The following is a 23,500-nucleotide window of genomic DNA, read 5'->3' on the forward strand; positions in this document are numbered from 1 at the left end:
GCTACGGTAACTGACCGAGAGCTTAAGTTACCCCTCTCTCTGAAACAGGCTAGAGTTATCCCTCTTTCTCTGGTTTGAGTTACCTCCCTTTTTGAAACGGAAAACTCAGAGTTTCCCTCATTTCAGGGTTAACAGACTCTGAGTTTTCACTAAACCTGCTTTGTAAAACGGACCCCAGGTCAGGGGACATCTATATGCCCGTGACAGAAGCCCTTCACCAGCGCCGAGCCCCGACATACGCAAGGACGCGAGGGCCCGATCATCGCTGCTTGCAGCTTTAATTATTATTATTCTTATTATTATTATTATTATTGCGACTCTTTGACCTCAAATAACTTCTACAAACGTGTACCAAAACTCACCGAAATTGGCGTGCGCGTCAGTTCTGGTGAAAATCGCAGATTTTATGCGTCTCGCAAAAAATGCGGGGAAAAATGGCTCGACAGCGCCACCTAGAAAATTAAGAAAAGCGAGCCCCACGATACAGATGGTCGTAGAACAATGAAATTTGGTGTGCTTATATATCATGACCAGACGCACCAAAAAGTCTCTTAGAGCCATACCCTAAATCCAACAGGAAGTCGGCCATTTTGGTTCAAAGTTGCGATTTTCAGGCCAATTTTGCCGTTTTTAGCTCGCGTACTTTAACGAACTCCTCCTAGGGATTTGACCTGAGCAACTTGAAATTCGGTCAGTATCATCTACAGACCTGGGAGATGAAAAGTTATCAAAACGGTGAGTTTTCGACATTGTTGAGGGGGTGTGGTCGGGCGGCGAATTTCGATCCTTCGCCGTGAAAATTCAAACAGCCATAACTCCGGCATGCACGATCCTAAGAGACCCAAACCTTTTGTGCTTGGAAAGAGTCCCGTCCTGAACACATCCATGTGTCAATATTGGATGTAAGTCATAGCGCCACCTACTGGCAACAGGAAGTTACATGTTTTACACTTTGACGCTCTGTGGGTGGCACGGTGATGGGATCCACCTCAAATTTACTCAGAATAGCCTAAAGACCTTGGAGATGGTATATTATGAAGTTGGTGACTTTTCGTGGAAAGGTGTTGCCATGACGACGCGGCGAATTTTGATGTCTCGCCATGAAATTTCAAAGCCTTATAACTTGACTCCACATGGTCTGATCTTTTCCAAATTTCATATGCTTGTTAAGAGTCCCGGTCTGAACACATTGTCAGGCCCATATTTAGTGAGAGTCATAGCGCCACCTACTGGCAACAGGAAGTATCATGCGTCGTTCCCCGTTGTATTACTCCTAGGAAATTTGGCCGATGCATCTGAAATTGACTCAGCTAAGATGTAAGACCTTGGTGATGCTACATTGGGTAGGTCGTGACCCATGACCAAACGCCGTTGCCATGGCGACACATCCTTCGCCATGAAATACGATGGTGTATTTTAGGGATAAGGGATGGGTCTACAGTCACGAAACTTGGCACACATGTCTGGAGCGACACCAGCTAAAATCCTGGATAGGTCATTTGCATAGACGTGACAATATGGCTCAACAGCGCCCCCTTGAAAATTTCAAAATTGTAGCCCCGCCTTCCAGATGAACCTAGGAAAATGAAATTCGGGAGGCTAATGTATCATGTCAAGACGCACAAAAAAGCCTCTTGGAGCCATATCGTAAGTCCTACAGGAAGTCGGCCATCTTGATAAAAGTGGTCATTTTTCGCGTTTTTTTGACCATTTGGCATACCTTGTATTTTAACGAACTCCTCCTACAGAATTCATGGTAACGACTTCAAAATCAGTGTGTGTCATCTACACTAGTGTGTGATCAAAAGTTATCAAAACATTTACTTAGCATTGAAGCGTGTGGCCGTGGCGTGGCGTTGAGTTTTGATGTTTCGCCATGACAGGCGAAATTGCTATAAGTTTAGTGTAAATGCTGGAGTCTACACCAAACTTTACATGTTTGATAAGACTCCCAGCCTGAACACGTCTAAATAGCAATATTCAGTCAGTGATGAAAACTGGCTCCATAGCGCCCCCTACCACATTTCAATGCAGCAGCCCCTGCAGCAGGCAGAGTAGGTGATTGAGGATGTGACGTTAATTTCCCCTTGCACTGTCTGAAAACAGCTCAGGGGTCCGTTTCACAAAGCAGGTTCAACAAACTCTGAGTCTAATCCTGAACTCTGAGTTGATCTACTCTGAGATAGAAAACTCTGAGTTTCCGGTTCCAGAACAGCTGATTTGAGTCAGTTTAATCAACTCGGAGTAGTTTCACCTGGAGTTAAGCGCGTGCACCACAACTATAAAAAGCCAGCATCAATGGAGCCCCGATTCAACCAGTCACCATGGCAACGGGGAAGAGGATGGCTGCGTTTTTCGCCCCCCTAGAACTAGACATCTTAATTCGCTCATACGACGAGTTTGAGCATGTTTTCAGAAAGAAGTGCAACACCGCTGCAGCTGCAAAAGAGAGGGAGACGGCTGCTGCTCGGTCATTGCGTAAGTTTAAATGTAGTCCTTTGTAATCACAATAATATTACAGAGGAAAACTGCTTGAATGGTGGCCTATTAATTTATTTCATTTAGGTCCAAGCGCACTTGGCAGCAGTTTAGGATGAAATTTAAAAACATTGTTCAAACAGGTGAGACCTCGGCATAATCTCATGGGGGAACCTCATTTTGATCATGTTTTACATTGTAAAGTAAATATTAAGTGGCTGTTTGACTGTGCAGTTGTTTTATCCCCAACATAATGCTGGTTTCACACACATAAATGTCTTCTCATCTACATCATGTTCTGTTAAATAATTAATCCTATTTAAACTAACACAGACTTCTACTCAGCCAACAGAAAGAAGGCAGATGTCCGTAAAACGGGTGGTGGTCCAGCACCGCCACCTCTAACGGAGGCAGAGGAGCTGGCCCTAAGCCAGAACATAGGAAGGCCAGTGGCTGGCCCCGACACTGTACAAAAAAACTTCCGTTTGCAAAGAAACGCAGCGCAACACACAATATCTGCTGGGATGTGAGAGCATGATTACGATTGGTAATGTTGCAAATGTAAAGACGGCTTAGGTTGTGTATGTAGATGATGGACTGTGACGTGAAATGGTACCGCTCAAAAAGATAATGGCTGGAAATGCTAGAACATCTATGCGTGGTCTGATAACCATCTCTCGACGAATATTTAATTCTCTGCGCAGTAATGCTGCACCTTCATCCACGGGATCGTTATCAAAAGGACATGCCATGTTAGTGAAAAAAAGTCGCCACTTACTGTGCCTAATGGACTTCTAATATACTGACTCTGATTTTTTTTTTAATTTATTTTTTTTTTTTAATGATTTCTTTAAATGACAGACGGCAGAACTAGGCTACGCCAAAACTCGCCTGCTGCCTGAATGAATGAGGAAATCAAATGGAGTGTGTGGCTCTGAAAGAGGGCGGAGACTGAGAGAAACTCGAGGTTCATTGAGAAAAACCTGGTCCCGACCAGGTTAGATTCATAGAGTCTGTTGCTACGGTAACTGACCGAGAGCTTAAGTTACCCCTCTCTCTGAAACAGGCTAGAGTTATCCCTCTTTCTCTGGTTTGAGTTACCTCCCTTTTTGAAACGGAAAACTCAGAGTTTCCCTCATTTCAGGGTTAACAGACTCTGAGTTTTCACTAAACCTGCTTTGTAAAACGGACCCCAGGTCTGGGGACATCTATATGCCCGTGACAGAAGCCCTTCACCAGCGCCGAGCCCCGACATACGCAAGGACGCGAGGGCCCGATCATCGCTGCTTGCAGCTTTAATTATTATTATTATTATTCCTCCGAAACAAACGCATTTTTGAGGGCCTAAACATGCACGAAAACTCATGAAAATTTGCACAGATGTCAGGACTGGCGAAAATTGCGATATTTTATGGGTCTCGAAATAAAGCAGGACAAAATGGCTCGACAGCGCCACCTAGAAAGTCAAGAAAATTGAGCCCCTCGATACAGATTGTCGTAGGAGAACGAAATTCGGTATGCATATGTATCATGACCAGACGCACCAAAAAGTCTCAAGGACACATAGCCTAACTCCAACGGGAAGTCGGCCATTTTGTATCAAAGTTGAAATTTTGCACCGATTTTGTCATTTCCAGCCCGCATACTTTAACGAACTCCTCCTAGAGATTTGACCCCAGGACTTTCAAATTCGGTCCGTATCATCTACAGGCATAGGAGATTAAAAGTTATTAAAACAATTCTCATTAGTCTTTCCTAGGGGGCGTGGCTGGGCGGCGAATTTCGATCCTTCGCCATGAAAAATGAAACGGCTATAACTCCGGCATACATGATCCTAAGAGAGCCAAACCTTTTGTGCTTCATAAGAGTCCCGCCCTGAACGGGTCCATGTGACAATACAGGATATGAGTCATAGCGCCACCTCCTGGCAACAGGAAGTTACATGTTTTACGCTCTGACGCCCTGTGGGCAGCACGGTGATGGAATCCAGCTGAAATTTACTGAGAATAGCCTCAAGACCTTGGAGATCTTATATTATGAAGTTGGTGACCCTTCGTCGAAAGGTGTTGCCATGGCGACGCGGCGAATTTCGATGTGACGCCATGAAATTTCAATGCCTTATAACTTGACTCCACGTGGTCTGATCTTTTCCAAATTTCATATGCTTGTTAAGAGTCCCAATCTGAACACATGTTCAGTCTCATATTTAGCCAAAGTCATAGCGCCACCTACTGGCAACAGGAAGTATCATGCGTCGTACTTTGTCTAATTACTCCTAGGAAATTTGGCTGATGCACCTGAAATTAAGTCAGCTAATAAACAAGACCTTGGTGATGCTAAAAAATTGCAGCCCCGCCTTCCAGATTAACGTAGAAAGATGAAATTCACAGGGCACATGTATAATGTCAACACGCACAAAAAAGCCTCTTGAAGCCTTATTGTAAGTGGAACAGGAAGTCGGCCATCTTGAAAAAAATGGTACATTTTCGCCTTTTCTTGGCCATTTCGCATACCTTGTATTTTAAAGAACTTCTACAGAATCCATCGTAAGGACTTCAAAATCAGTGTGTGTCATCTAGACTAGTGTATGATCATGATGGTTTGGCCGTGGCGTGGCGTTGAGTTTTGATGTTTCGCCATGACAGAGGAAATTGATATAACTTGAGTGTACACGGTTGGATCTGCCTCAAACTTTACACAACAAGTCACTGACAAAAGCCCTTCGACTGAGCGTCACTTGGACATGCGCTGGGGTGCGAGGGCCCGATCATCGCTGCTTGCAGCTTTAATTATTATTATTATTATTATTCCTCCGAAACAAACGCATTTTTGAGGGCCTAAACATGCACGAAAACTCATGAAAATTTGCACAGATGTCAGGACTGGCGAAAATTGCGATATTTTATGGGTCTCGAAATAAAGCAGGACAAAATGGCTCGACAGCGCCACCTAGAAAGTCAAGAAAATTGAGCCCCTCGATACAGATTGTCGTAGGAGAACGAAATTCGGTATGCATATGTATCATGACCAGACGCACCAAAAAGTCTCAAGGACACATAGCCTAACTCCAACGGGAAGTCGGCCATTTTGTATCAAAGTTGAAATTTTGCACCGATTTTGTCATTTCCAGCCCGCATACTTTAACGAACTCCTCCTAGAGATTTGACCCCAGGACTTTCAAATTCGGTCCGTATCATCTACAGGCATAGGAGATTAAAAGTTATTAAAACAATTCTCATTAGTCTTTCCTAGGGGGCGTGGCTGGGCGGCGAATTTCGATCCTTCGCCATGAAAAATGAAACGGCTATAACTCCGGCATACATGATCCTAAGAGAGCCAAACCTTTTGTGCTTCATAAGAGTCCCGCCCTGAACGGGTCCATGTGACAATACAGGATATGAGTCATAGCGCCACCTCCTGGCAACAGGAAGTTACATGTTTTACGCTCTGACGCCCTGTGGGCAGCACGGTGATGGAATCCAGCTGAAATTTACTGAGAATAGCCTCAAGACCTTGGAGATCTTATATTATGAAGTTGGTGACCCTTCGTCGAAAGGTGTTGCCATGGCGACGCGGCGAATTTCGATGTGACGCCATGAAATTTCAATGCCTTATAACTTGACTCCACGTGGTCTGATCTTTTCCAAATTTCATATGCTTGTTAAGAGTCCCAATCTGAACACATGTTCAGTCTCATATTTAGCCAAAGTCATAGCGCCACCTACTGGCAACAGGAAGTATCATGCGTCGTACTTTGTCTAATTACTCCTAGGAAATTTGGCTGATGCACCTGAAATTAAGTCAGCTAATAAACAAGACCTTGGTGATGCTACATTTGGCAGCTCATGACCCAAAACTGAATGCTGTTACCATGGCGACACATCCTTCGCCATGAAATATGATACTGTTTTTCAGGGAGAAGGGATTGCTCTACAGTCATGAAACTTGACACACATGTCTAGAGTGATGTCAGCTCAAATCCTATGTGGTCGCTTTGAATGGGCGTGGCAAAATGGCTCAACAGCGCCCCCTTTAAAATTTCAAAATTGCAGCCCCGCCTTCCAGATTAACGTAGAAAGATGAAATTCACAGGGCACATGTATAATGTCAACACGCACAAAAAAGCCTCTTGAAGCCTTATTGTAAGTGGAACAGGAAGTCGGCCATCTTGAAAAAAATGGTACATTTTCGCCTTTTCTTGGCCATTTCGCATACCTTGTATTTTAAAGAACTCCTCCTACAGAATCCATGGTAAGGACTTCAAAATCAGTGTGTGTCATCTAGACTAGTGTATGATCATGATGGTTTGGCCGTGGCGTGGCGTTGAGTTTTGATGTTTCGCCATGACAGAGGAAATTGATATAACTTGAGTGTACACGGTTGGATCTGCCTCAAACTTTACACAACAAGTCACTGACAAAAGCCCTTCGACTGAGCGTCACTTCGACATGCGCTGGGGTGCGAGGGCCCGATCATCGCTGCTTGCAGCTTTAATTTTTATTTGTATTTAGAATGAATCCATATTCTGTGATCAATTTTTAAACAATATTAAAAGGTAATATACTGCTGTGATCAGTCTTTGACAGTTGTTGGTTCAGGCTGTGATAACAGCTTCAGGACCTGAACATATAGTTAGACACGTAACTACAAGTTATATTTACCAGGCAAATAAGCTTCATCTCCCCCCTCTGCACAGCACACAGCACAGTTTGCATAGAAAGGGAAAAGATTGGCGGAAAGTTATGACAATGCTAGACAGCTGTACAGAAAATATGAATCACTAAGGGCAGAGGGGGTAAGTACAAAAGAACAAGGAGAACAGGTTAGAGACGGTTCTGATCAACAAAGACCAGGAGCAAAATGTGAGTACACAATAGCTGTTATTCAAAATATGTCTTGAAGATCTATCTTCCACTTTTGAAATTTGACCTGTTGCATCTTGTGCACCGTGGATAGGGGGCTGCAGTTTCTCTAACGGGGCATGGCTGCGCAGTTGGTTTTGAACAATGCAGCAGTAGAATGTGTTGGAGTTTGAAATAAGGTTGCATCAGTTAAGATTGGTTATAATCAGCCAATTGATTGCCAAAAGATGGAAAAGATGTCAGTAACTATGTTACTGACATGTAACATAGTTACTGTAACACAAAAAGTTATTAATCTTACAGTTTGGTCGTTAAAATCACTACACTGTCAAACAGCTCTGGGTAGGTCTAACCCACAATAATTAATAAAAATTAAGATTAACCTTTAACTATAAGGCTGAGGTTCTGTCTTTTTTTCTATTGTCAACAAATCCCATGAAAAAACAAAACCAAGAATGTGTTGGTCTTTTTCTCATTACTTTACAAGTTCCCTACCTTTCCCTACCCTAGGTTCAGTGATATCCTAAAATAGCTTGTCAGTGTAGTCTTCAGCAAACGTTACACAAACACAAGAAAATATTACATTTGTTGGGGACTACTTCAGCAGTGGATTAATCCATATTTTGTGCTCTTGTGAGTATTTGTGGCAGCATGATGGTGTGTGTTTGACTGAGTCAAAATAAACTGCAGTGTGTGTGTTCATGGTAATGAAGGAACATTTCACCCAGTGCAATAGTGTGGCTCATTGATGTGTTTTTAATAGTTTTTGATCAACAATGGAGGTCAATGGCACAGAGGAGTATGGTACTGTATATCAGGCTTTGATACACACACAATACTTGTTAGTAGGAGAAATTCATTGTTGATCTTGGTGTTTTCAGAAAAGTCATATATGATTTACGTAAACTGCATTTTTACAAAAGGCAGATTACAATTTGAACTTAATCATTAGACTGTCAAAACTGTTTGGACTGAGACAAATTACTCCATGATGAAACCAACTTGAACATCATGAACTTATTTTGGGATGATATACCTTTTTCAATACAAATGTGATATTAGGAATTCAATGGGTTACAATATCAGCAATCCATAAATAAATACATGGGGGGAAAAAGTGCGTGTGAATGGAACTGTGAAGCCTTTGCTGTGTATTGTACTTGTTTAGGTGGAGGAGGTCACATCCAGCTCTCAGCAGGTGGAACAGCCTCAGCTCAGCAACTTCAGGTCACTCAGGACCACTCAGGTTAGACGCTGCTTCTCTGTCTCTGTCTCTGTCTCTCTCTCTCACACACACACACACACACACACACACACACACACACACACACACACACACACACACACTTCAGATGAAACTTTATTAGTGTACAGTACATAGTGAGATGTACTCTGGTATGAGTAATGCTGCATTGGCCCTTCTCCTGTTGGCAGTGTGATGGACATACTCAACCTGTGGAATGATGACCCAGAGGAGGTTTTGCTGGATCTGGGCTTCGGTTGTGATGAACCTGACCTCTCTGGTCGCATCCCGGCTCGATTCATCAACCATCAGTCTCAGGCAAGAGGAATAAACCTGCAGGTATTTCTGGAGGCCCAGAAGAACCGGTTGGACCTGGAGAACCCAGATGTCAGCAGTAAGTCATAGTTTTAGCATTATGACCAGTGTTACACATGTGTGGAAAGCATGTCAAGTGATAAATGCATGACAATATTTACCATGCCATCCCAATACTGGCATCATGCACTTTGTTTATCCTTCATGTCTCATTCTACAAGATGTTGGAACCTGGTTGCAGGGATTTGCTCAGATCAGGTCCAGCCTGTAGAATTCAGTGGCATCTAGCAGAGGGACTTAGCAGAAAACAGAATATAATATTCATAAGTATGTTTTAATTAGTGTTTAATCCCATGAAAATAAAAATTGAAAGCAGGTCCTCTTCCACAGGGCCGCCGTGTTGCAAAGTCATGTTTCTACAGTAGCCCAGAATGGACAAACCAAACAGGACAGGGGAGGAGTATTCAGTCGGTTGAAATCTGCAACCTCACCGCTAGGTGCCACTAAATCCTAGATTCTGGTCCTTTAGACATAATATCATCAGTGAGGTCCAATACTGATGTTGGGTTATGAGGCCTGGTTAACAGTCAGTGTTCCAGTTCATCCTCAAGGTGTTAGATGGGGTTGACTTCTGAGCTCTGTGTAGGCAAGTCAAATTCCTCCACACCAAACTGGGAACATCATTTCATTATGGAGCTGGCTTTGTGCACATTGTCTTTTTCATTCATGTTGAAACAGGGAAGGGCCAAACACAAACTGTTGACACAAAGTTATAAGAACACTATTGTCCAAAATGTCACTGTATGCTGGAGCGTCAAGATTTCCCTTCATTGGAACCAAAGGGCCTAGACCAAACCAGGAAAAACAGAGACAGACATACTAAAGTAGGTGGACCCCGGTGTAAATAAGGATTACAGCACACACAAGGGATGCCCACATCAACTGAATGTAGTATGCATGTGTCAAACACAGCATACAAATTTGTGAGAGCACAAGCACATGTTGCTTCCTTAATTTCACTCATCACATGATCAGCAACAGGTTCACATTTTCAAAGATGGTTGCAGGAACTGATATAGTTAATTAGAGATCATGTGGCAGAAATATCCACATGTACATACAGTACATTGAAATCTAATATTCAAAATGCACATCATGTACAGGCAAATTGTTTTACTAATTTTTTTTTTTTCAGTTAATTTTTTCTTTTAATGATTTTAATTGTAGCGTTTTTTTAGTCTGCACATTTGTACCTCACACAGTTTTAAAAGTGTTATATGGATGTGTAATAACTTATACTAGTAACAACAACAAATAATTTACAATTTGCTCTTAATTGAAAGTTTCAGACATAATGTCTGTTGAGGGGTGGGGTGGGGTGCTTGTGTTTTTGATTTAATGTTTGGATTAGGTTGGTTATGGTGAATACTTACATTCTGTCAGTGATATTAGTTGTTGGTAAAATATCATGGTTTTAGAAAAGTCAGATCTGGTATAGTAAGTAGATAATGCTGTAGACACTATTTTCAGTGAGTTACTTGTTCCATGACCTGTTTCAAATCCTCGTCTTTTCTCTTCTCCTCTGTCGCCTTCAGATCGTTTTAGACAGCTGGAAGTTCTCCAGCAGGTAACTACAGCCTTTTCCTCCTTGGTGGGATCTTCCTCCTCTTCCTCCCTTTTCAGAGCACCGCCGGGGAAAGACCTGGCCCCTGAGGCTCGGGAGAGGAGGAAGCGCATGGGCATGCTGCTCCGACGAGCATCGAAGAAGTCACAAAGCCAAATATGCCACAGCCCTAACACCCAGGACCCAACCACACCTCCTGCCACCACTCCTCCCAGTGCTTCAACAGGGTCACTGCAGCTTCCACCCAGCCTTGGAGATGAGAAAGTCCCCTTAAAGAGAGTCAAACCTGGACTTCAGGAGACTGTGTGTCTGAGTCCTCTGGTAGAGGAGCAAGGAGCAAGTCCAGACCCCCAGCTTCACATGGCTTCTTTCAATGTCCGAGAGGGAGCACTCAGACATAGGCCCCTGAGGGAAGGTTACCCCCTGACAGCCAACACTTTTTTACAGAGGAAGAAGAGTCCAGGGCAGGCCAAGGAATCATTTGAAATGGAAGAGGCAAGTCGAACTGCAAGTTCATCAAAAGCAAAACACTAACTGTCCCATTAACACAATAATATAAAATAATACAACTTGAATACCAAACACTTACTCCCCATAGACTTGGAAACATACTTCCTCGTGGAGAGCAGAGGCTGTGGTCAGAGTGATTAACAGATTCCACTGGTTACCAAAATGTCCAAAGTACTCTAATTCACCATGCAAGATTTCTGTCTTTACTTTGAAATATTATATTTGTTCACCATATGATTATACAGAAAAAGTGCTTTCTTCCTATGAATTTAATTTTGATCAAACCCAGGACCTTCTTGCTGTGAGGCTACAGTGCTAAACACTGAGCCACTGTCAGTTTGCATGTTCTCCCACTGAGAGGAGAGAGAGGAGGAGAATGGGGTTTGAGGGGGAGGGTCATGAGAACTGAGACAAACAGGAGAGAAAAGGGTCAAACACACCTATGCACAGTTATACACAGGTGATTGGCTTAGTAAGGCACAGGAATTAGTGAGATGGAGCGGGACATGGTCTTGTTCCTGAACTTGAGTCACAATAACTCCATTCTAACAAAACATATCCTATTTTCTGACCAATCCCATTTATATACATGATGTGCAAATGTGCCTACAATGATTTGCATTCATATATCATTGACATATACAGTATATAGATGTATGTTGGCCACAATTATGTTTTTTTATTTTTATTTTTTGCCATTCCAAGTATATCACCATTGCGGTTTTATATAATACCATCAAAAATGCTGCAGACAATATAAAGTGATGACTAAATACTAACTGGAAAGAGTAACAACATTAAAGTTCATTCTGCATGGAATATCTTGGAATATCTATGGAAAATCTTAACATATACAGTATATCACCAGATCTTCAAAAGACAGCCCATGAGTATGTCTTTAATGGTACATTTTGATTGAACCTAAGTGCAGTGTGTTCATATTTGACATACTGTATTTGTATTAATCAATGTTTTTCCATGGTTTTAACTCCAATATCTTCTCCTAATGTATGAGTTATATATTTATGCTTATGTTTAGGCAATTTAAAACAATCTATAAAAGGATGGTGGTCTTGGTTAAATATTGAAAAAATCAATACTTGAACCATGAGCAACAGGTCCTCAAAATTATATGACAAATTATGTTGTTGGCCATTGCCCTCCAGAATGACACATATGTGTTTTCTGATCTGATGTACTTATCAGCAGGGTGTCATCACTGTTTTCTGAATGCTTTGGTTAAGGTGAGCTTAGGTTTAGGCACAAAAACAAAGTGGTTAGGTTAGGAAAAGTGATTGTTATTGTTATTATTGTTGTTATTTTGCCCCCCTCACCCCCCTTTCTTTCTTTCTCAACCCAGCTGGTCAAGGTGGCTGCCCACCTAGAGCTGGGTTCTGCTGCGGAGGTTTCTTGTCGTTAAAGGGGAGTTTTTTCTTACCGCTGTCGCCAAGTGCTTGTTCATGGGGGAATTGTTGTGTCTCTGTAAATTAAAGAGGACGGTCTAGACCTGCTCTATGTGAAAAGTGCCCTGAGATGACTTTCGTTGTGATTTGGCGCATATAAATATAAACATAAATAAAATTGTATTGAATTAAATTGAACTGAATTGAATTGAATTGAATGACCTGGCTCAAACGGCCACAACAAAAGGGAGACACATCAGTGTTAAATTTTAACAAAAAGATATTTTATTACACCAAAATCAAGCCAAATTGAACCAAATAAAGAATTAACTAGGTATGTAAAGTATGGGGTGTGGAAATCAGTAAAGTCAGAAGTGTGCAATGTGCATGAGCGGAGGATATGTGTGTGAGTGTTGTGAAGGTGCATAAAAACAAAGTAAATAACTAAAGTAACATAACCAAACCAAACAGTGAAGGGAGAAACAGAGAGAGCTGCAGCAGAGGTAGAGCTGCAGCAGCACAGCAGCTAAGTGTCAGAGAGAACTGCCTGCTGCAGCCAGACTTAAATAACCTGGAAACACCATGGGCCCTCAGGTGTTCAAGGTTACACTAATGATCACCTGCAGAAGGAGAAATACAGGTTAATCCAAGATCAAACCCCAAGATGAACCAGGGAACATCACATCATAGTTTGGGTCAAAATTACTAGTTAGGAGACCTTCGTCTTCATGGTTTATAATAATAATAACTTTCTTACATTTAGAGAAGTTAAAAGAAACCAGCTTTAACTGTCAGTAGGAAAGGGGTAACAAACTGTGATCACCAATGTTAAGGCTGAAATTTTGTTTAACCACCCATCCACCCTGACCTCCTCCCTCTGTCACCTTAGAATAATGTCACATTGTTTCCTCCATTGCTCCCTCTGACCAGAGTCACAATTCCTACAGCTGCTACAGGGCTTTGTCACTTAACCTCATGTTGTTTTTGGCCTCTTGCTGAAACAAGTAATGCTATCGCTGTTCTTGTGAGGACAGTCTCAGCAGACATCAGACATTATGCAAAACTCATCAGTAGTGTCAAAGTTGATGGCTTTGTGCTTTGTTGACCTCCTCACTATTACATTGTAATAGTGAAAGATACATTACATAGTGACAGTTAGGAGGTCAACAAAGCACATATGTATGCGACTGCATATAGGAGAAAGAGTTGAAATAAGTGGGGCAGAATATGAGAAACAAATCTACTATCATGCTACTACCACTTCCCATGCAAAGTTTACTAATGTTATCTTATTTCATATCTCATTCCAGATCCACAGTTTTGATGAAAGTAGTGTCACAGGGAGCTACGCTGGAGGAGCAGACAACTTAGGTGGGTCACAGCCCCGTAGCCAGAACAAAAAAACAAGAGGGCATTCAGTTTTCCCAGGGGGATCAGGCCGATCTTTAAACATGGTAGGAAACATATACTTTTACAGGATAAAAATTCCAATATCACTATGTGTCAAGAGAACCCCTCATATTAAGATAATGATTAACCCATACTTTAACACAAAAATGCATTACAAATTTGTTAACTACACACTCTTAAAAGAAAAAGGGTTCACTCGATGTCTGCGTCAGAGTGCATCACAGTGTAGCACAGGCATTTTCAAATACAAAGTTAATGAACAAAAACAAGAATGTTGCCGAAGCAAAAGTTGCTTAATTTAACCAAAATGCTACAACATAAAATGGGTTTTTAATCTGTCCTGAGCAGTATGAGCATTGTTTGCCCCAGTAGTAGTAGTAGTAGTTGTAGCCCTCTGACTCCCCTTCCCTTGTCAGGAAAAAAGCAAGCTACCAGCCCAGCTTACACTGTGTCCTCTCCTATAGTGCTGAAAAAGTTACCTATGACAATTCAACAAAGAAAACAAAAATTAAGTCGTTAGTCCAGCCTTAGCAATGAGCAAACAGCACAGAGAGAATGAGAGTTATCACCAAAACAAAACACAGCTAAATTCTTAAGCAAAATGCAAATCCTCCTTAGATATAATCAAATCATCACACAAACTGTGTATGTAGTGGAATATGACAACAAAATACATGATGGCCACCCCCTCCTACCACACAAATCCAACAAAATTTCATGTAAGCCTACACATCATGACAGCGCACACAGCCAAACAACCATTAGTGACATCCCAGTGAGCATTTTCCTGTTGAAAAGATGTGTAAAAAAAGGCTGTGGTCAACAGTGAAAGGACATTCAAAACAACTATTTGAAAATGTTGATTAAACTTCCAGATTTGTCACTAGGATATGCAACACTGTCTTTCAACTGAGAAATTCAGATGTGGTTTCTTAGTTATACTTCAAAATGATGACAGGTTATTATTTGCACATTGTAGAGGATAAAAATTTTCACCATTGCAAATCCCAGTGAACTATGTTCTAAGAAAGGAAGGTTCCAACCCCTGTCTCCCCAACCACAGATTACTTCACTGACTACTCAGCCAAAGCTCAGCTCTACCAGACACACAGACCTGCAGCTTTTTATATAGCTGATACACAGACAGCAGAACAGAGTAGAGGAGAAGGACAGAGACAGCAATGTAACCTCACTACACTACGAGTCCCAATCTGTGCGCTATTATTAGGACCGTAACACGAAAGTGCCAGGGCACAGTGGTCCTTGACACTGAAAGTGGAAGGAACATATTGTTTTTGTAAAGATTAGTATTAGCAAAAACTCACAAAACTTTGCACCCATGTTCGGACTAGTATGTATTTCAATTTGATATTGCAATTGGGCATGGGTCTGGAATGTCGGCTCTATAGCACCCCCTAATTACTTTTAGCATTTTTGAGGTGCAAAACAACAGGAAGTTGTAGTAACTCTACTATACGTCATCCAATCTGCCCCAAATTTCTCATACTTGATAACAGTCCAAGCCTGAACACATCTACATGTCAATATTGAGTCATTGATATAGCCTACTGACAACAGGAAGTTGACCTTACGTGACAAATGTCACCTGATTTACATAAAAATTACATGGTGTGGTCATAACATACAGTTTCAGTGCCAGGGGCCCAACAGTCCCTGGCACTGAAAGTGTGAGGAACCTATTGTATTTGAAAGTATTATTATTATCATTATTATCATTATTATTATTATTATTATTATTATTACCCCACGTCATTGCTTTTTTAGGGGGCTTAGGATGCTCGAAAACTCACAAAAATTGGCACACACTTCAGAACGAAAATTGCAAAGTTCTGTAGTGATTGGGCTTGGGCGTGGCTAGCGGGTTCTATAGCAACCCCAAACACAAGGCCATTTTGGAACATTTTCTTTGATGTGCATGAAATTCAGTGGGTTCACTGTTCTCATTATTCTTGACATAATGTTTATTTTTTTCAAAATTTTTCACCCAACAGGAAGTCAGCCATTTTGGATTTCATGCATGAATTTTCATTCTACAAACACATTTTAGGCCTTTAGGATGCGCAAAAACTCAAAACTTTTTACCTATGTTTGAATTAGAAAGTAATGCGATTAGTATTACAGTTGGGCTTGGGCATTGCACATTGGCTCTAAAGCACCCCCTAATTACTTTTAGCATTTTTGATGTGCTAGGGGTGTTCGAAAACTCACAAAACTTTGCCCATGCATCTAAAGCAGCATACCTTGATATCTGATATGGGTGTGGCAAAATGGCTCGAGGGCAACCTCTAGAATATTTCAAAGTCAAAGCCCCTACCTTTAAATTTGATCTTTTTTTTCGCAAAGTGAAGCCATTGACAGGCATTGTATTTTAATAAACTCCTCCTAGAGATTTAACTTGAGCAACTTCAATTGGTCAATTGAGCAATTACATCTAAAGACCTTCATGATGATAAATTGTGAAGCTTTTTAGTTTTCATGGAACGACCAAAACATGTTTAGGGCATAAAACAGGAAGTTGTTGTAACTCAGCTTTTTATTGTCCAATCTGCCCCAAATTTCTCATTCTTGATAAGAGTCCAGGCCTGAGCACATATACATGTCAATATTGAGTCATAGTCATAGCGCCACCTACTGATAATAGGAAGTCGACTTTACATGACAAATGTCATCTGATTTACATGAAATTTACATGGTGTGGTCTACACATGATATACAGCACAATGATGTGTAATCTCCAGCACCACATAGTGGACACAGGAAGTGATAGTTATCTCCTACATGCAATGTCCAATATTCATGAAAATGTATATCCATGTCAGTTGCCCTCTGATAAATGTATTGCTGCAATAATATTTCACTTATGTAGTATTGTCTACGGGCAACAGGAAGTAAGGCCTAAATAGCACATAGTTCATTAAATGTATACATAATTTCTAATAAGTCATCTCCAACACCACGTACTGCAGTAATAATTTACACATTCACACAAGGTCCAATAACCCTGAAAATCCAGAGCCATGTTAATAGACCTCCAGTAGCAATTCCATGGCTGCCGCTCCCTCCTATGCATGCGAGGTGCAAGGGCCCTTTCATCGCTGCTTGCAGCTTTAATTTCAAAGGGATTATTATTATTATTATTATTATTATTATTATTATTATTATTATTATTATTATTATTATAGTACATCATTGTATTTTTGAGGGGCTTAGGATGCTAAAAACTCACAAAAATTGGCACACATTCAAGAGAAAAGAGACCCCTTGGAGTCATACTCTAATTCCGACAGGAAGTCAGCCATTTTGAATCTACTTCACATTTTTTTCCCAAAGTGAAGCCATTCACAAGTGATGTACTTTAACAAATTCCTCTTAGAGATTTAACCTGAGTGACTTCAAATATGGTATGTATTATCTAAACACCTTTGCAATGCCAAATAGTGAAGCTTTTTAGTTTTCATGGAATGCCCTTGACATGGCGTGCCAGTCAATTTTTCCCAAAACTTTTTTGGGGCATTAAACAGGGAGTTGTAGTATTGATACCACAGCTGCCACTCCCTCCGAAGCACATGAGGTGCCACCAGGGCCCATTCATCCCTGCTTGCAGCTTTAATTATTATTAGTCCCCTATGCCATTGCATTTTTGAGGGGCTTGGAATGCTTGAAAATTCACGAATATTGGTACACACATCAGAACTGGTGAAAATTGCAAAGTTCTGTAGTGATTGGGCTTGGGCATGGCCAGCGGACTCCACAGCATCCCCAAATGCAGGGCCATGTTGGGATAAAGTTGCTTTGATGTTTATGAAATTCATCATTCTGGACATAATACATTTTTTTGAAATTTTGTTGCCTGACAGGAAGTCAGCCATTTTGGATTTTGTGTGTCAGTTTTCATTTTATGAAAACATTTTCATTTTCACCTCAAAGGCAAGCAAACCTTTTCGTCACATGTATATTTGAGACTTTACAGGCAGATCCTTTGGCTTTGCAGAGTGTGTTTTAACATACGCAGTTCAAGTGCACATGAATATGCAATGTATTTGCATACAGTTTCAACATCATGGGACAATCTGTCTTGATGCAGAAATGCGTTAAGACAGGAATGCAATGTCATTAGATGCGTTAGTAAGTCCATTTTCATATTGAGATCATTAAACAGCATGCCACAGGGTTCATGACAGAGCAAGCTGTTTTACCAGTTGTACTTTTCTCTTACATACTTAAGGTCTAAAATTTTAATGATACACTACAAATGTGTGTTAGAATAAGCTCTTATTGGTTTACCTGCCTTATGCTCTCTCTCTCTCTCTTCTGCAGTGGGGGGGTTGTGGATAGTAAATAAGTAAACAAGTCTCAGTTTTCTTTAAAATGCATAGAATAGTGGACAGATACACAAACACACACACACACACGGACACACACACACACATGCAACCAAACACATAATCTCCTCCAGGTTTACACCTGCCAGATATTATAAGTGTGTCTATGTATGCATTTGCCTCAGAGTTTATGTGTGTGTCGTTTTGTTGTATGCTTGTAAGTATGTATGTATAAGGGAGTATGAGTATGCGTGTGTGGCTTTCTTACTCCTCCAGGTTACATGCACTAAAAAGACTTAATTATATGTGGCCAACTTGGCAGCTGCTGACCAGCCTGCACAGTAAGCAGCTGCACACACGCCCCTTGAATCAGGTTGTGGGGTTGCCAGGTTGCAAATACAGATGGGTTGAAATTGTATGTAGTATTTGGGTTATGTGTGTAGATTGTGTTCCACTGACGATCTGGCAACTTGGGTAATGTCAGATAAACATACAAAACTTACAGATCTAAGTATGACGATTATTCATAAACAAGTTTAAGGGGCCATGCAAATTATGGGAGTTTCCTGGGAGAAACAACAAAAGGGAGGGTGCTGAGACAGGGTCTTGAAATACAGGAGAACCTTGGGAAAAACAGGAGTGTTAGCAAGTCTGGATGAGGCTAACATTTATTATCTATATTTGTGCTAACCTCTCTGTACCTGCCACACAGACATAACACTGATATACTCTTATGTGCCCAGTAGTGGAAAGTATCTAAGTACATTCACTCAAGTACTGTATTTAAGTACAATTTTGAGGTACTTGTACTTAACTTGAGTATTTCCACTCCACTACAGTTCAGAGGAAAATATTGTATGTTCTACTGCACTACATTTATTTGACAGCTTTAGTTACTGGTTACTTTTCAGATTAAGATCTGACACAATAGATAATATAATAAGCTTTTAAAATACAACACATTGTTAAAGATTAAACCAGTGGTACCCACCCTTTTTGGCTTTTGACATCTTACAAAAAGCAGTGTGTAGATGGGGTCACATTTCAGATGTCTATGAGTTGTTAACAGCTCCACCAAATAGTGATTTTCCCTCTTAACTTCTCAAATGGTTTCATTTTAATAAATGTTCAAATTATCTGGTATTTTACCAAAAATCAAAGATTAGAGAAAAAAGTCCAAAAACTGAAAACAGATTTGTGTATCAGAACTTTGTTTGTTCTTTTTTCCTCTACCATGAATTAGCTCATGACCCCTCAGATTTATCTGGTGACCCTTTGGAGGCCCTGACCCCTAGGTTGGGAACTACTAGGCTGAATTAGCTGACTGTATATAAGGTAGTTCAAACTAACTCCACTTCCAGCAGCTATAACAGTAACATGCTGCTTAAACACTGATGCTTCAGTATTAATAATCTAATGAAGTCATGTATACTAATATATCAGTCAGAGGGACCAAACCACTACTTTTTCTGCAATAGTTTAACTACATCAAGCTGATAATACTTAAGACAGATTTTTCATGCAGGACTTTTGCTGTATTGGTACTTTTACATATGTGAAGGATCTGAATACTTCTTCCACCACTAATTCTCAGACAGCCAAGCCCGATCCAAAGCATTTTGCTGCTAATACTTATGTACTTTTACTTAAGTAGGATTTTTCATGCAGGACTTTACTTTTACATCACTGTAAAGTAAGTATCTGAGTACTTCTTTCACCATTGAGTGTGCCTCTTTGTCAGAAAGAATACAACCACATTCCCAAAATGTTGCTGTTGCTTTAAAACCTTCACAAACTGTAGTTTTGGTCTGGATACACTGGATGTTGTTAAGTTATGATTATAATGGACTGTCCTTTCTTCCCTTTGTTTTTCCTTTCCTTCCTCATGTGTGTGTGAGCAGTACGGGGTATGATACGAACCAACAGCGGCCAGTCAGACAGCAGTGGTTTTCTAGAAGAGCCTTTCATTCCCTCCCTCCCTCAGCTGCAGTCACCTGGACCTGATCTCTTTAAGGTCTCTTCACTTACTTGTCTCACAAGCCCCAACTTTATGAGGCTTAAGTTCAATTCTATATAGTATATACGTTATGTATAGAACAGGTAATGTGTCCTGCTGTTTGACTGTCTGTGTTGTGTGTTTGGTTGCAGGCTCTGTCAGGCCAGTCAGGAGGGAGTACTGACAGCCAGAGCAGTGAGAGGCCAAGCTCTCCTTCTCCTCCTTCTCCTCTTCCCCCTACCTCATCTTTCATCTCTTCTGCTGTTGATAAATCTCTTGTTTCCTCACCCTGTACTTCACCAGAACCTCCATTAGTCCCCCCTTACCAATCTCTTGTCTCGTCGAGTCTCCCAACATCTAACCTGCAAAGTTCAGAGATGGAGACAGCACCAGATCAGAATCAGTCTCCACCTAACCCCCCTGCTTCTTTGCCTGCATTGGTGTGTGAGTATCCTCTTCCCCACTCTTCCTCACCTAAGTTGCTGAACCTAACTCACTCCCAATCTTCAGCTCTCCCTTTCCCTGCCTCCTTTACCTTCCTCCCCTCTACATCTCCCCCCTTTCAGGATGCCTCAGTGATTGGAGGGTCAGAGGAGTTTAAAACTGCCCTCTCTCCCCCTTCTTCCCTAAATCTGGATTCTTCTGTCTCAATTGCTACATCTTCAACACAGTCTGACCCCCCCTCTGGGGGTCGAGGAGACACTCGGTCAGAACAAATGGAGGTTTTCCCTTCCCCTTCTTTACCTGATTTTCATTATCCACCCTCTTTAGCCTTTCCCCCAATAATTGAGTCCCCCTTAAAGTGTCCAGAGGACAACGAAAAAGATTCCCTTTTCCCAGTTTCAGATGGAATAGACCTCTCTGAACCACCTACCGATACACAAAAGGAAGAGGAAGAAACACCTTCTTCTCTCTCCTTTCCCTTAGACAAGGAGGATCCCTCAGCTCCATCCTCTCTTGTTCTGGGCTCCTCTAAGTCTGATGAGGATTGTCCCACACTGCCTCACCTTTCTCCTAACCAAACCATTCCAGTTTGTCAGCCTGCTCTGTCGTCACCCTCGCATGATCCAGATGGTCTGATAGATTCAGCTGTTGGAAGAATTTCAAACCTGACAGAGCCAGAGCAGTCCATCTCTCAACAGGACAGACCATGTCCTCATGATGATAACACAGACCCTGCTCCAGCCTCTCCTGTCCAAGATGTTATTCATATTAAGATGGATCACCTCTCTGTGGACTTAGAGGATACCCTTCAGAGAAATGAAAAAGGAGAGGGAGAGGATGAGAGACATTCTTACACTGTGCAGACTCAAGAGTCTGTTTACATCTCAGATACAGAGAGTTCTGCAAGTCTGTCAGAAGGTTCTAGATTAGTCTCTGAGGAAGTATGTTACGAAACAGAAATAGGTCCACAGGTCCCCTCCTGTAGTTTGCATGAGCTTTCAGCTGAAACCAAACAAGAAGAGTTTAGCAAAGTCTCTCAAGTGAAAATTGATAACACAGAAAGTAAGTCACCCAGAAGTTATTTAGTTTTACATGATGAAGCTCAAGAGGCACGCAGCAGAACTGAAGTGGAGGCGTCTGATCTGATCGAGATAGAGAGCTTAGATCTGGTGTTCGAAACCTCAGTGGATGGCTCGGAAGGCGAATATGGAGATGTGGATGCATTTTTTCAGCAGATTGATACTGAAGGGCGAGTCTACTGGGCAGAACCCATCCAGGTTTCCAGTACGACCCCTGTACTTGGAGAGTCAGGCAGCATTGAGAGTTCAGATGCATATCCTGAGAATACTCTGTTCCCCAGAGGCTCAGCAGTTCTAGATTCATTCTCATCCACAGGTAAAGCTACGCCTTTATCATCGTCATTCTCAACAACAATGGACACTGGGCAGGCTTCATTAACAAATGTGGTTTCACTCACAAAGCAAACTGTCTCCTCAGATACCTCCTTGGCTCTAGCTCCATTTTCATCCTTCTCCACACCCCCCAGTCTTAAGCCATCAAGCCGCTCTGTTTCTGTCCAGATGTCTTCATCTCCATCTTCTCACATTGTCCACAGGAAGGATGTTCCCTACGTGACTGACTCAAAACACACCCTTCTCCCTAGTGTTCTCCCTTTGGATACCTCCACCCCTTTCCGTGCTGTCCAGTCATGGACAGATCTGCACATTCAACGAAACACTCTTACCAAGAAGTTGTCACATGAAGGACTTCATACATTCCCAAACAAAGTGACTGTCTCTACAAGTGCCACAGAGAGGATACAAAGACCCACAGTGATCTTCTCTTCGTCTCCATCTTTCCCTCTGCTGTCTACAGACTGTCAGTCACATGACTGCCTCCCTGAGTTGGCTAGAAATTACCAGACTGTGTCAGTATCTGTGGATACAGGGCTGTCGCCTGATGAAGATGAAGAGCTGGACAGGAATGGAAACGAAGATGAGGAGAAGCTAGGGGAGGCCCATCAGGCAGCCACCATGGTGTGCTGCTGCTCCTGTGATCACCAGTGTACCTCCTGTACTCACAACAGTTATACCACACAGCACACACTGGGAAACATTCCTGTGAGTAATACATACACTATTCTGTGTTCATGCATTTAGATAAACACGTTTCACACTGATAGCTTACAACCATAGCTGTCTATCACTGACCTCTGGTGCTACTGAAAATGACCACATGACATTCAGTACATCTATAAGTAGATGTATAAGTAAGTCTTGAGTCTTTCTGTGTAAGCCATGTAAAAAATTAAAAATATTTTTTCCAGTCTGTCTATAGACAAGCAGAATATCCTTTAAAAGTTGCCTGCATATTTTAATCTCATCATTCAGTCTTCAATGTAAGGACACAACTGGGTTGAAGTCAAGTCAAGTCAAGTAAAATTTATTTATATAGCACAAGCGTAAACTCAATGTGCTTAATGTGGGTTGAAGGCAGAAATAAACCAGCTGCCATTAATTCAGTGACAACTATGTATTAACAACATAATACATATGTAATATTTCAAAAATAAATAACCAGGTGATCCTATTAAACTGTTACATTAGTCATGACATGAAATTACCATTGAAATAAAGGTATTAATCTAAAACATAAAGTTTTCACTGAAATTTCATCAAATTTTAAACTGACAGCTAGCTAGATGTCCTCAGTTGCGAATTGCCAACACCAGTCTGTGCCGTTAGCTGCTCCAAAAACAATGTTAATCTCTGCTCCATGAAATTAATTTCACTTTAATTCATCTCCATTAAATCCTCAAGCTTGCATTTTAAGTGGAATGACAAAAACCAACAGATCAGGGAATGTATGGGCT

General features: G+C 41.4%; 1 protein-coding gene across 1 annotated transcript in view; it reads left to right on the forward strand.

The window, feature by feature from the left end:
- Positions 1–23,500, forward strand: part of itprid1 (ITPR interacting domain containing 1) — a 63,136-nt gene that overhangs the window by 20,848 nt on the left and 18,788 nt on the right. Inside the window, exons 7-12 of the mRNA XM_044340386.1 lie at positions 8,509–8,586; positions 8,775–8,977; positions 10,494–11,017; positions 13,746–13,806; positions 20,090–20,202; positions 20,337–22,748. Of these exons, the coding sequence (XP_044196321.1) occupies positions 8,509–8,586; positions 8,775–8,977; positions 10,494–11,017; positions 13,746–13,806; positions 20,090–20,202; positions 20,337–22,748 (3,391 nt within the window). The remainder of the gene's footprint in view (positions 1–8,508; positions 8,587–8,774; positions 8,978–10,493; positions 11,018–13,745; positions 13,807–20,089; positions 20,203–20,336; positions 22,749–23,500) is intronic.

This window comes from Thunnus albacares, chromosome 21, assembly GCF_914725855.1.
Source record: "Thunnus albacares chromosome 21, fThuAlb1.1, whole genome shotgun sequence".
In the NCBI taxonomy this organism is placed as follows: domain Eukaryota; kingdom Metazoa; phylum Chordata; class Actinopteri; order Scombriformes; family Scombridae; genus Thunnus; species Thunnus albacares.